Source organism: Jaculus jaculus, chromosome 11 (assembly GCF_020740685.1).
Source record: "Jaculus jaculus isolate mJacJac1 chromosome 11, mJacJac1.mat.Y.cur, whole genome shotgun sequence".
NCBI lineage: Eukaryota > Metazoa > Chordata > Mammalia > Rodentia > Dipodidae > Jaculus > Jaculus jaculus.
In genome coordinates this window covers 57,238,964-57,253,062 of record NC_059112.1, presented here as the reverse complement: position 1 = coordinate 57,253,062, position 14,099 = coordinate 57,238,964, and the positions used below count along the sequence as shown (strand labels likewise).

The window sequence follows — 14,099 nt, the reverse complement described above, 5'->3', positions numbered from 1 at the left end:
TTGGTGTGCCAAGGCCTCCAGCCACTTGTAATCAAACTCCAGATGTGTGTGCCACCTTGTGCATATGTGCAACCTTGCACACTTGCATAACCTTGTGCATCTGGCTTATATGGGATCTGAAGAGTTAAACATGAGTCCTTAGGCTTCATAGGCAAGTACCTTAACCACTAAGCCATTTCTGCCGCCCAAGTGTACTGTTTTTATGTGAACATGAGTTTTCAGGAACTTTGGGTAAAATACCAAGGAGCTTGACTGCTATATTGTATATAAAGAGTATGGTAAGTTTTGTAGGAGACCAAAATAGCTTTACCATTGTGCATTCCTTCAGCCATGAGTACAAGTTCATGATGCCTCACATCCTTGCCACAGGTGGTGGTGCCAGATATTTTTACTTTTATTATTCTAATCGGTGTTAGATGTTTTTCAAAATATTTTTATTATTTATTTATTTATTTATTTGCAAACAGAGATGAGAGAAGAGATACAGACAGAGAACAGGCACACCAGGGCCTTTGGAAGCTGCAGTTGAGCTCCAGAGGCATGTGCCACTTTGTGCATGTGGCTTTACATGGGTACTAGGGAATTGAACCCTAGACATTAGGCTTTGCAGGCAAATACCTTAACCACTGAGCAATCTCTCTAGCCCAGGTGTTGGTTGGAGAATGGAAAGGACTCAATAATAGAAGACTGTGAAGTGGCTGCATGTGGTGGTGCACGCCTTTAATCCTAGCACTCGGGAGGCAGAGGTAAGAGGATCAATGTGAGTTTGAGGCCACCTGAGTACATAGTGAATTGCAGATCAGCCTGAGCTAGAGTGACACCTTACCTCCAAAAACCAGGGGTGGAGGGAGAAGAAGATGACTGTGAAGTGGAGCAAAGTACGAAGGGATATGTTATCAGGATTTCTGCATTGTACAGTTGCACTGATAGATACAGTCACTCAGGGAAAAATGGGCAGAAGAGTAGTTTATTTGTGGGGTGTTGGTTGTTCATTCTTGGGTATGTTAGGACAAAACTGTGCGTGAAGGTTGGAGAGATGGCTTAGCAGTTAAGAGATTTGCTTGTGAAACCTAAGGACTCACGTTGGATTCCCTAGTACCCACTTAAGCCAGATGCACATGGTGGTGCATGCGTCTCAAGGTCATTTGCACACTGGCACACTCATTCTCTCTCTCTCTCTAATAAAATAAAAATAAAATACTATTTCTTAGGTTAAAAAAAAAACTCTGTGTGAGGGTACTTATGTCTGTGGGACAGAGCTCAGGGTTAAGTCCTGGATTGAAGACGCACATAAGGAAGATTTTAGCTGATTCTGTTGCAGTTGATCTGGGACAGTAGTCCTCCACTCTGGCTGGACACTTGGAAAACATAGATGCCCAAGCATACAACTGGTCCACTAAGTCAGAATTGGCCAGGGAGACTAGCCCCCAGACTATTTTTGAAGCTATTGCACTGATTTTGATATGCAGCCAGCACTGATAACCAGAGTCAAACGGAGAAACTGATACTTAGAGGTCAGAGGAAAGGGAGACTAGAGTGGCAGAGTAAAAGGGAGTTAGGAGAACATGGGCTGGAGAGATGGCTCAGCAGTTAAGCATAAACAACTGGGTGTGGCCAAGCACCCCTGTAACTCCAGGGCCATATGGGAACTGATACCAGGAATCACAGGAGCATGTGGGAAAAAATGGCAAGCTCCCAGATCAGTAAGAGACTCTGGCTCAAATTAGAAAGGTACAAGAGTGATGGAAGCAAGTGCATCCTGCCATAGACAAGCACATAGGACACCTCAAGGGCACATAAGCATCATACCTCCTTGCCCCCTCTCCCCACAAACAAGTGAAAAAAGAATATTCATATGAAGAAGAGCCAACATAGATAAAGCTTGCAGGTAAGCTACTTTATGTGATCAAACAATTCATTCTGAGTCTCTATAGCTGCTCATGTTGAGCACAGGGAAACTGCTGTTGGCTGGAAAGATACTTTATAAGTGAGATGTGGATAAAGAAGGCCAGCCGTAAGCAGATTTGTTGGCTAGGTATTTTCTTGCACTTTTATCTCTAGGATTAGCTTTCCTGGCTTATTCTAAGTAAGGTTTCTTCCCAATGACTCTAGGTTTGCATTTCTGTGATAGGACTCAGTGTCCTCAGCCTCTGTTCAGGTGGAAACTGATATACTCAAGTAGAGATAGACAATAGAAAATTGCAAATAGACTTTCATATGTTATTATAAAATACATGATTTCTGGTTTGGACAGTGCTGCAAAATAATGAGGAAAGAGAGCTCATTGCATGGATGAGATCAGTCATCTTGACCACCATTCCACACTGTACACACAAATAAATTCCAAGTGAATTGTGCATCTAACTATAAAAATTAAAACACTAAAAACACAGAGACAATACCATAACAGATTATTTTAAGAACTTAAGAGTAAGTATTCACAAACATGGTACAAAATATGTCAACTGTAAAGGAAAAATAATTGGCATATTGGGGTAAGGCATGGTGGTACATGCTTTTAGTCCCAACACTTGGGATGCTGAAGAACATCAACAACCTGGAGCTACAGAGTGAGTTCCAAGTCAGCCTGGATCCTACATCAGAAAAAAAAAATTGGTAAGTTGGGTAGCAATAAAATTAAGAATATTCATTGGCTGAAGGGGTGGCTTAGTGGTTAAGGCATTTGCCTGCAAGGCCAAAGGACCCAGGTTTGATTCCTTAGGACCCACATTAGCCAGATGTACAAGGGGGCACATGTGTCTGGAGTTCATTTGCATGGCTGGAGGTCCTGCCATGCCCATTCTCTCACTTTCCCTCTGTCAAATAAATAAGTAAAAAATTTAAAATTAAATTAAAAATATTTGTGACAGAACACTTACCATAAAATGAGTGAAAAGCAAACCCCAGAAGGTGGGGAAGTACTTCCAATAACTGACTAAAATGCTCTGTCTAGAATAATAAATCCCCACAATCAAGAAGAAAAAGACATACAAACCAATTGTCTAAATGAGCAAAGAACACAAATGTGATTCATGAGTAAAGATGTATGACTAGGGAATAAATAATGAGTTGTAGCTAGCATTATTAGTTGCTGTGGAAATATAAATTAAAGTTGCGTAGGAAAAATTAAGACTGCAGAAGTAACTCTTATTCACCAAAATATCTAAAATCAAGACCAGTTTTAGTTAATGTCCATCAGCAAGAACATAGAGCAGCTGGTGAACTGCCACCTTGCTCTTAGGGAGTTGTCAGTATCTCTGCCATAATAGATCAGCAATTTTTTTCATACCTCTTTCTGTATATCTTCAACAAAACTGTGAACACTTGTTAACTAAAATCTGTGCACCAGAATGTTTATAGACACTTTATTCCTGACAGCCCCATAGTGGAAGAAAACAACAACAACATATATCTGGCAAGGGTGTGATTGAAAGTTGTCCTGCAGTACTGCAATTGCAAACTATACAGCATGCAAACAAGCAAAGTACTGCTTCATACAATACAGATTAATCCTAAAGCCATGACTTCGAACAAAGGAAGCCACACATGATACCTATCCTGTGTTATTGATATGAAGCTCAAAACCAGGAGAGAGTAACCTTAAGGTAGAGGTCAGGGTCATGGATGCCTCTGTGGAGGGACCTCCTAGGAAACCTAAATGTTTCATTTGTTGTCATGAAGAGCAGTTACACAAATGAATTTATATTGTGACAAATAAACTGTATTCATCACTTGTCACTTTCAAGTATGTATGCTATATTTTTATTTTTAAAATTAATTGAAAAACTTATGATCATATTCAGTGTTACCTCCCTGAAATTATACCCAGATATGAATCAAATGGTGGGTATTGCTAAACATGTTTGGAGTCATTTTCTGATTTACCCCTCTGTATGGGATTCAGATATAGTTAACTGATTTTAAAATCTCAAGAAGAGTTTTATTTTTTTGCTTTTGTTTTATTTATTTACTTTGTTTATTTGGGGGGTTTTCTGTTTGGTTTTGGGTTTTTGTTTTTGTTTTTTTTCTTTGAGGCATTCCTTCCTGTAGCCCAGGCCGACCTGAAATTCACTGTATAGTCTCAGGCTGGCCTTGAACTCACAGTGATCCTCCTACCTCTGCCTCCTGAGCGCTGAGATTAAAGGTGTGCAGCATCATGCCCCCAACAATATTCAAAATTTTGAAATGAAGGAATAACATTGGTAGTATTTTTTGTATTTTTTAGTTAAATTCTTTGCAAGACCTTCACCCATTGCCCAAGATAATTTTGGAATATAGACAGGTAAGTTGACTTTTTTGATAAATGATTTATGATGGAGAACTGGCCAGCCCTGACTCTTTTAACTCCACATTTGCTGAAGTGCCTCAAGAGTCACATAATGCCAGATACACAAGGCAGTACATGTGTTTATAGAGGCCCTATTGTGCCCATTCTCTCTCCTGCTTCTCTCTGCTGTGCCTCTCTCTCTCTCTCTCATAAATAAATAAGTAAATAAATAAAAGTTTTTTTAAAAAATCAATCTTTTATCCCAAAGTAGTGTGAGAGTGTGAGGATGGGGAGACAACTAGAAAGAGCCCACTGCAGGGCACAGTGGGCCACGGATATAAATCTTTGCAACGTCTCTGTAAGGATGGAAATATTGCAAGCTGGTAGATTTATTGTAAAAGGATAGAGTAGCCAGGTGTGGTGGTGCATGCCTTTAATCTGAGCACTCAGGAGGCAGAGGTAAGGAGGATTGCCATGAGTTCGAGACCACCCTGAGACTACATAGTGAATTCCAGGTCAGCCTGGGCTAGAGTAAGACCTTGAAAAACCAAAAAAAAATTTTAAAAAGGTACAGTAACATCTTTTTTTGTGTGGGCCTCTGTTACTCAATTCTGGCACACCTAAGGTCATCCAAGCGAAGTGAGTTTGGCAGTACATGCCAGCACTGTGTGAAATCCTGCTCTACAGTTTGTTCTATTTGAATACTTAAATATATTTTTAAAAATATTTGTCTTTGTTGTTTAGGTTCACAAGATCAAGTCAACCTTCATAGATGGATTACTAGCTTGCATGAAAAAGGTAACTGATCCTTAAAGAGACTGACATTAAGAACATGGTTTATATGAGAGTCAGATACACATGCAATTTTTGACCCCAGTAAATGACATATGGTCTGACATTTCTTACTGTGGACTGTGGTTCTGATCTTCAGGTCTCCATATGGTACAAGTTGCCATTATGCCTTAAGATTTTCCATTTATGAATCAGCTTTGCAGCTGGCCTGCTTTCACGTCTATCTTAATGTATCTGAAACAACTGTGGTAGGCATTATTATTTTAATTCTCACATGAGGAGACTACCGTGAGAGAGGTCATGACATATTCAAGTCCATGCAACAAGTGATGGAATCTGTCTGTGGCACAGTCCTACCTGGACTCTGTGCTGAGTCCCTATGTGTTCCTTGCCCTATGAACAGAATTTATAAGTAACATTGATTTGTCCTACTGCTGTGTCTACCTGAGTTAGAGGGGAACATCCATCAGCTATCCCTGATCCCAGGGCACTTTGATAATTCCTAAGACATTTAGGCTTGGGATTTTGAAGCAAGTGGCAAGGGTTATGTTGTAGGTGAAGGGTTTAGTGAACTTTTCTTCACACCTTATGGACTGAGTTTAAACTGATTCTTTTTAACTGATCAAGGGTTCTGTTTCCTCTACATGGAATCAGACTGGAACTGTGACTGGAAGACTTTCAGCCAAGCATCCCGTAAGTTAAATGCCAGTTTCCTTGTCTCACTATTGTTTTTCCTGACTGTGTATATGCTTGTGCAGATTCTGAGAGTTGTGTTTTGTCTTGTATTTTTATTCCACCAGTATTTATGTAGCATGTCTGTGTTCTGTGACAAGACTCATGAAGTTCTGACTTTCCTATCCAGAAATCTTAGCATTTTAGTGCTAAGGGCAGAAGGGACCCTATTTCTTTCCCCATCTTCCTTTTCAGATTTGTACTGTACAGGTAGCTACATATGTCAAATGCTATCTGATGACCACAATTCCATTTTTTAGTTATTGAAAACTATTTTTAATGAAAAGTCCTTATAGCTGGTGATGCATTGCTAGTAACACTTAAAACAAAAGTTAAGATACTTGTCTGCATAGCCTAAGGATCCATGTTCGACTCTCCAGGTCCCATGTAAGCCAGACACACAAAGTGATGCATGCATTTGGAGCTCAATTGCAGTGGCTAGAAGCCACTCTCTTGCTCTCAATCTCTTGCATTAAAAAAAGGCCAGGGGTGGAGAGATCGCTTAGAGGTTAAGTGCTTGCCTGTGAAGCCTAAGGACCCTGGCTCAAGGTTTGATTCCTCAGGACCCACATAAGCCAGATGCACAAGTTGGTGCATACATCTGGAGTTCCTTTGCAGTGGCTGGAGGCCCTGACATGCCCATTCTCTCCCTCTCTCTCTCTCTCTCTCTCTCTCTCTCTCTCTCCCCCACTTTCTCTGTTTCTTGTTAAGCATGTATATTCACAAAATACTATTTTTCTTACACTTTTTATTTTAATATCTTGCTATTATATATCAATGAGTCTATTCAGATTATATATATGAATTAAATATGTAAATTATGTAAGCATACACTATATAAAACAAACATGAGTATATGTTTATAATAAAAAATCAAGAATTATGGAAATAAAAGAAAATGTAAGTAATCTTTTCCTGTATAGTCATCCCATGGGTCCCTTGTTAGTAGCTATGCTTTCATTTGGGCATCTACATACATGATGAACCTAGTGACACAGGCAGAGGGGACACCTATTGACTTATCTGTGGTATGGTTGTGTGAGAAGGAGAAAGAGCTAGTCTCTTAGGCACAAGGTGCCTGCTCTGGGACCATAAACTCTCAAGGTTTGGGCCCTAACCTATGCTCTAGGAGATAATCACTTGGACATCCATACCACTTTAGAGATCCAATCTGTGATCTATACTTGCAGGGGTTTATACCATCTGCGGTTGTTGATTGGATGTGTTAGACATGTTTCTTTCTCTGTCTCTTGCTTTTTTCTGTCAGTACTTTCTGTGAAAGTCCCATTTCACTCTTGTCAACTTGGTAAGCTACCTCTAAGAGTAAGTAATAAACATGTGCCTGTCCTTCCTTGAGCATCATAAGCATGTACCTTGTTGTATCGGAACTTGTGTGTTGTGAATAGAGTTTTAGTTGTGGAATCAGTCGATAAAAGGATACTCTAGGATACTCTAGGACTGGACAGATGGCTTAGCAGTTAAGGTGCTCATATGCAAAGCCTAAGGACCCAGGTACAATTCCCAAATACTTACATAAGCCAGACACACAAGGTGGTACATGTGTCTGGAGTTCATTTGCAGTGGCTAGAGGCACTGGTGCATCCATTCTCTGTCTTTTAATTTCTCTCTTACTCTCTTTCCTTTTCTCAAATAAATAAATAAGTATTAAAAAAAAAAGATTACTCAACTGGATGAGATGGTGGCATAGGAGTCATGCCAAACCAGTTTAGGAAGGGATTTAAGCAAAAGTACAGCAAAATACACTCTTCTTCCAAAAATGAAGATACATAGGTTATTATCAGCCACAGCATAGAAGCAAGAGAGACCAGGATCTACAAGAAAGGAGGAAACCAGCCAGAATCCTGCCAAGGCACTTACAGTTCCAATCCATGTGCCCACCTGCCCCAGCACTGAGCTACAGGAGCAGAGACCAAATAAAGGGATTTTCCATCCACATCAACCTCCTGGAAAAGTCTAGAAACATGAAAGGGAGACAGCAGAGACTAGCTAGGGGACCAGCTTAGCAGTTCTAGTACAACTCCAGGCTTCTGCACTCTCATTCCCCAACCATCAGAAGTGCAAACCTCCAGAGAACTCATTTAGCCCCCAGTGGCAGGGCATCCAGCACAACTGATCAGACCACCAAATCCACAGTACAACATGGAGAGATCAAGGTGGGCACTCAACATTGGTGAGATTGGAAGCCACCCCAAAAGGTAACAAAGCCAACTGCCAAAAAAGAAGCTACAGGGCTGGAGAGATGGCTTAGTAGTTAAGGCACTTCCTGCAAAATCTAGGAACCCAGGTTCAATTCTCTGGGTCCCACATAAGCTAGATGCACATGGTGGTGCATGCATCTGGAGTTCATTTGCAGTGGCAAGAGGCCCTGGTACACCATTCTTTCTCTCCCTCTCTCTGTCTCTAATAAAGAAATAAAAATAAATCAGAAAAAGTTTTTTTTTTTTTTTTTTAAGTAGGTACATAGGCCTGTATCTGTCTTTCCATGTCAGGGCAGGTTATGGGTTGCATATTCTTGGCTGGTTTTACCATTCTCAATCTGTATTTGGGGGTTGACTGTTGTTGTCTTTAATGCTTTCAGATTTATGTGGACTATGTCTTTTCCCTCTGTCATTACTGGGGTCTGATGCAGACCCAAGCTAACCTGGAACCCATTTCAGAACAGAAATCTCAGTCTCCTAGTTGACAGGATTAAGGATGTAGAGCAACACACACCATTAGGGATTTTGGCTTTATAAGATTATTTGTTTGCTTTAATCCCCACACTTGCATACTCTGTGCTGGTTTTTATTGACTGTGTATATTGCTCAGTGGAACTTTAGAATTTGCCAGTAAATTGTTCCAACCAGCCCACTAGGATACTTGAATAGCAGGCAAACTCAACACCTAGAATTACTTCTGTGGTTAGATTGGAGTACAACAACTATACTTGGTACTGTGAAGTTATATAAAATTGGATTTCCACATAATATTTTATTTTTATTTATTTATTTGAGAGTGGGAAAGAGCCAGAGAGAGAGAATGGATAGCAGATAATTAGAAAACCCAAGCATAAAATCAACTTAGTATGCAAAAATTTCTACATCATAATACAAAGAAACACAAAGAATTAAGACAATACAATACCACCAAAAATTATAAACCCTTTAGAAATGGCCCCCAGTGAGACTGCTTTAGAGGAAAAACATTATCCATACTCAAAAAACTCAAAGAAGAAAACACAGGAACACAGGAAACCAGCTTAATAAAATAAGGAGGTCATTACAAGGCTTAAGTAAGGAAATAGGAATGCTGAAGAATAACCAGGCAGAAATACTAGCACTGAAAAATACAGTAAGTTAAATAAAAAACTCTGTGGAAAGTCTCACCACTAGAATGGATTAAGAAGAGAACAGAATATCTAAACTAGAAGACCAGGTGGCAGATCTAATATAGTTCAACAAAGAAAAAGACAAGCTAGTAGCAAGGTATGAATGGGAATTTCAGGATATTTGGGATACTATGAGAAGGTCAAACATAAGAATTCAGGATATAGTAGAAGGAAAAGAATTTTACTCCAAAGACGAAGAAGGCATTTTCAACAAAATCATAGAAGAAAATGTTCCCCAAACTGGGAAATAAATGACAGTGCAGGTACAGGAAGCTTTTAGAACACCACAGAGGAAAACAAAAAACAAAACAAAACAAAACAAAAAAAACCTAGAAAGAACCTCTCCTCACAATATTACAATTAAACTACTAAACACACAAACCAAAGAAAATATATTGAAGGCAGTTAGAGAGAAAAGGCAAGCCACCTATAAAGGCAAGCCCATAAGGCTAACAGCAGATTACTCAACACAATCTTTCAAAGCCAGAAGGGCTTAAAAGGACATATTGCAAATTCTGAAAGATAACACCTGCCAATCAAGATTATTTTCTACTGCAAAGCTATCTATCCAAATTGATGGAGAAATAAGGACATTCCACAACAAAAACAGGCTAAAGGAATTTATGACAACAAAGGCAGCTCTACAGAAAATACTTAAGGGATCCTTCACGCTGAAGAGAAAGCAAAGCACACACATGAGGAAACAAGAAAAAATAAACCATACTCAAATAATACTTAAAACAAGAGAAAAAAAGGAAAACAGGAAGCACTACAAAACAAGAAGAATGGCAAGAATAAATAAGTACCTTTTAATAACAACTCAGTATCAGTGGCCTCAATGCCGCAACCCAAAAACACAGGCTTGCAGACTGAATTAAAAGGCAGGATCAGGCTCTTTGTTGCCTCCAGGAAACTAATCTCTCAATAAAAGATAGACACTGCCTTAGGGTAAAAAGATGGAAAATGGTATTTCAAGCAAATGGGCTTAGGAAACAAGCAGGGGTTGCTATCCTAATTTCTGACAAGATAGACTTCAAACCAACATTAGTGAGGAAAAACAAAGGTCACTTTATACTGATTAAAGGAACACTCCAACAGGACACTACAATCCTAAAAGTATATGCACCTAACATGGGGCTCCCAATTTCATTAAAAAAAACAAACATATTAGACTTAAGTCACAGATAACACCAAACACAATTGTAGTGGATGACTTCAGTACCCCACTACCATCCATTGACAGGTGATCCCAGCAAAAAATAAACAGAGTCACATCTGGATTAAATGATGTCATGGAACAAATGGACCTAACAGATATCTACAGAACATTCCATCCAAATGCTGCAGAATATACATTTTTCTCAGCAGCACATGGAACATTCTCTAAAACAGACCATATATTAGGACACAAAGCAAATCTTAACAAATACAGGAAAATTAGCATAATCCCTTGTACTCTTTCTGACCACAATGGGATTAAACTGCATCAGCAACAAGAAACACTACAGAGCATACAGAAATTCATGGAGACTAAACATATACTATTGAATAATGAATGGGTCATTGAAGAAATCAATAAATTCATAGAATCAAATGATGAGAATGCAACATGCCAAAACCTTTGGGACACAATGAAGGTACTCCTAAGAGGGAAATTTATAGCTCTGAGTGCCTATATTAAGAAATTAGAAAGTTCATAAGTAAAAAGTTAATGCTTCATCTTAAGGCCTTGGAAAAAGAACAAGGCAATCCAAAAATCAGTAGACGAGAAGAAACAATAAAGATTAGGGCAGATATTAATGGAAGTGAAACCAAAAAAAAAAAAACAATCCAGAGAATCAATGAAACAAAGAGTTGGTTCTTTGAAAGGATAAACAAGATTGATAAACCCTTAGCAAATCTGACCAGAAGAAAGAAAGAAGCGACAAAAATTAATAAAATTAGAGATGAAAAAGGCAGCATTACAAGAGATACCAAAGAAATTCAGAAAATCATAAGGACATATACTCCTCTAAGTTTCAAAATTTGAAAGGAATAGATGATTTCCTTGATTTATATGAACTACCTAAATTAAATCAAGATTAAATAAACCATTTAAATAGACCTATAACAAGTACAGAGATCAAAGAAGTTATAAAAAGTATCCCAACTAAAAAAAGTCCAGGCACAAATGGATTCACTGGTGAATTTAACTAGACCTTCATGGAAGAACTAACACCACTGCTTCTCAAACTTGTCCATAATGTAGAAAAGGAAGAAATTTTTCTGAATTTCTTCTATGAAGCCAGCATCACCCTGATACCAAAACCAGACAGAGAACAAAAAAGTAATATACAGACCAATCTCCCTTATGAACATATATGCAAAAATTCTGAACAAAATATTGGCAAACAGAATACAAGAATATATCAGAAAGATCATTCACCCCGACCAAGAAGGCTTCATCCCAGAGATAAAAGGATGGTTCAGCACACACAAGCAATACATGTAATACAGTACATAAATGGACTGAAGGACAAAAATCACATATTATCTCAATACATGCAGAAAAGGCATTTGACACAATCCAACATCCCTTCATGGTAAAAGTCCTACAGAAACTGGGAATAGAAGGAACATATCTCAACATAATAAAAGCTATTTATGACAAACCTACAGCCACCACAATACTAAATGGAGAAAAACTTGACACTTGTCCACTAAAATCAGGAACAAGACAAGGGTGTCCACTGTCCCCACTGTTATTTACTATAGTATTGGAAGTCTAAGCTATAGCAATAAGACAAGTGGCTCTCATAAAAGAGATACAAATTGGATAGGGAGAGATCAAATTTTCCTTATTTACAGATGATATGATTCTATACATGAAGGACCCTAAAGACTCTAACAGCATACTGCTAGAGCTGATAAACACTTTTAGCAATGTGGCAGGATACAAAGTAAACACAGAAATTAGGAGCTTTTCTATATACTAGTAACAAATATGTGGAGGATGAAATACGGAAATTATTCCCATTCACAATTGCCTCAAAAAAGTAAATAAATAAAGTACCTTGTAATAAATATAACCAAGTAAGTGAAGGATCTCTACAATGAGAACTTAAAACACTCAAGTGAGAAATTGCAGAAGACACAAGGAAATGGAAAGACATCCCATGTTTTTGATTAGAAGAATCAATATTGAGTTTGATCGGTAGCAGGAGCGGAGAGCAGACCCCAGAGAGCCCTGAGCAGCCCCACTGCTGCCACTGGCCGAGTTACCATCACAACCCTGGAGGAGCTGCAGTTGCCACAGCCTGCCCCAGTCACTATCAACACAACCATGAGCAGTGAGGCCAAGACCCAGCAGCCGCCCACCGCGCCGCCCCACCCTCAGCGCCGCCAACACCAAGCCCAGCACCACGGGCAGCGGCGCAGGGAGAGGCGGCCAGGGCGGCCTCACATCGGCGGTGCCTGCCGGCGGGGACAAAAAGGTCATCACAACGAAGTTTTGGGAACAGTAAAATGGTTCAATGTAAGGAATGGATATGGTTTCATCAACAGGAATGACACCAAGGAAGATGTATTTGTACACCAGACTGCCATAAAGAAGAATAACCCCAGGAAGTACCTTCACAGTGTAGGAGATGGAGAGACTGTGGAGTCTGATGTTGAAGGAGAAAAGGGTGCAGAGGCAGCAAATGTTGCAGGCCCTGGTAGAGTTCCAGTTCAAGGCAGTAAATATGCAGCAGACCGTAACCATTATAGATGCTATCCATGTTGTAGGGGTCCTCCATGCAATGACCAGCAGAATTACCAGAATAGTGAGAGTGGGGAAAAGAATGAATGATCGGAGAGCGCTCCTGAAGGACAGGCCCAACAACGCCGACCCTAGCGCAGGCAAAGGCTCCCACCTGACCACATGAGGAGTTCCTATGGGCATGGACCACAGTATTCCACCCCTCCTGTACAGGGAGAAGTGATGCAGGAGAGCAAGGTAGACCAGTGAGACAGAATATGTATAGGGGTTATAGACCACTATTCCGCAGGGGTCCTCCTCGCCAAAGACAGCCCAGAGAGGATGGCAATGAAGAGGGCAAGGAAAATCAAGGAGATGACACCCAAGGTCAGCAGCCACCTCAACATCAGTACCGCGGCAACTTCAGTTACCAACGCAGACGCCCAGAGAACCCTAAACCACAAGATGGCAAAGAGACAAACAATAGTAGCTGATCCACCAGCTGAAAATTTGTCCGCTCCCGAGGCTGAGCAGGGCGGGGCTGAGTAAATGCTGGCTTACCATCTTTACCATCATCCGGTATAGTCATCCAACAAGAAGAAATGAATATGAAATTCCAGCAATAAGAAATGAACAAAAGACTGGAGCTGAAGACCTTAAGTGCTTGCTTTTTGCCCATTGACCAGATAAACTAGAACTATCTGCATTGACTATGCAGCATGGGGTATTTATTATTTTACCTAAAGATGTCTCTTTTTGGTAATGACAAATGTGTTTTTTTTTTTTTAATCCTGGTTCTTCTCAATATACCTTTAAAGGTTTTTAAATTGTTTCATATCTGGTCAAGTTGAGATTTTTAAGAACTTCATTTTTAATTTGTAATAAAAAGTTTACAACTTGATTTTTTCAAAAAAAAAAGTCCACAAACTGCAAGCACCTGTTAATAAAAGTCTTAAATAATGTCTTTGTGTAAAAAACAAACAAACAAAAACAGAATCAATATTGTGAAAATGTTAATTTTACCAAAAGCAATCTATACATGAATGCAGTCCCCATTAAAATTCCAGTGGCATTCTTCATGGAAATAGGAAAAACAATCCTAAAATTCATTTGGAAGCACCAAAAACCTTGAATTACTAAAACTATTTTCAGCAACAAAATCAAGCCTGGCAGTATCACCATATCTGATTTTAAGCTATATC

The 14,099-nt window shown here is 39.4% G+C and overlaps 1 protein-coding gene and 1 pseudogene across 1 annotated transcript in view; both read left to right on the top strand.

Annotated features, from left to right (window-relative positions):
* Positions 1-14,099, top strand: part of Poln (DNA polymerase nu) — a 286,447-nt gene that overhangs the window by 151,397 nt on the left and 120,951 nt on the right. Inside the window, exons 12-14 of the mRNA XM_045130272.1 lie at positions 4,226-4,282; positions 5,012-5,065; positions 5,687-5,752. Of these exons, the coding sequence (XP_044986207.1) occupies positions 4,226-4,282; positions 5,012-5,065; positions 5,687-5,752 (177 nt within the window). The remainder of the gene's footprint in view (positions 1-4,225; positions 4,283-5,011; positions 5,066-5,686; positions 5,753-14,099) is intronic.
* On the top strand, positions 12,502-13,509 carry LOC105943849 (annotated as a pseudogene).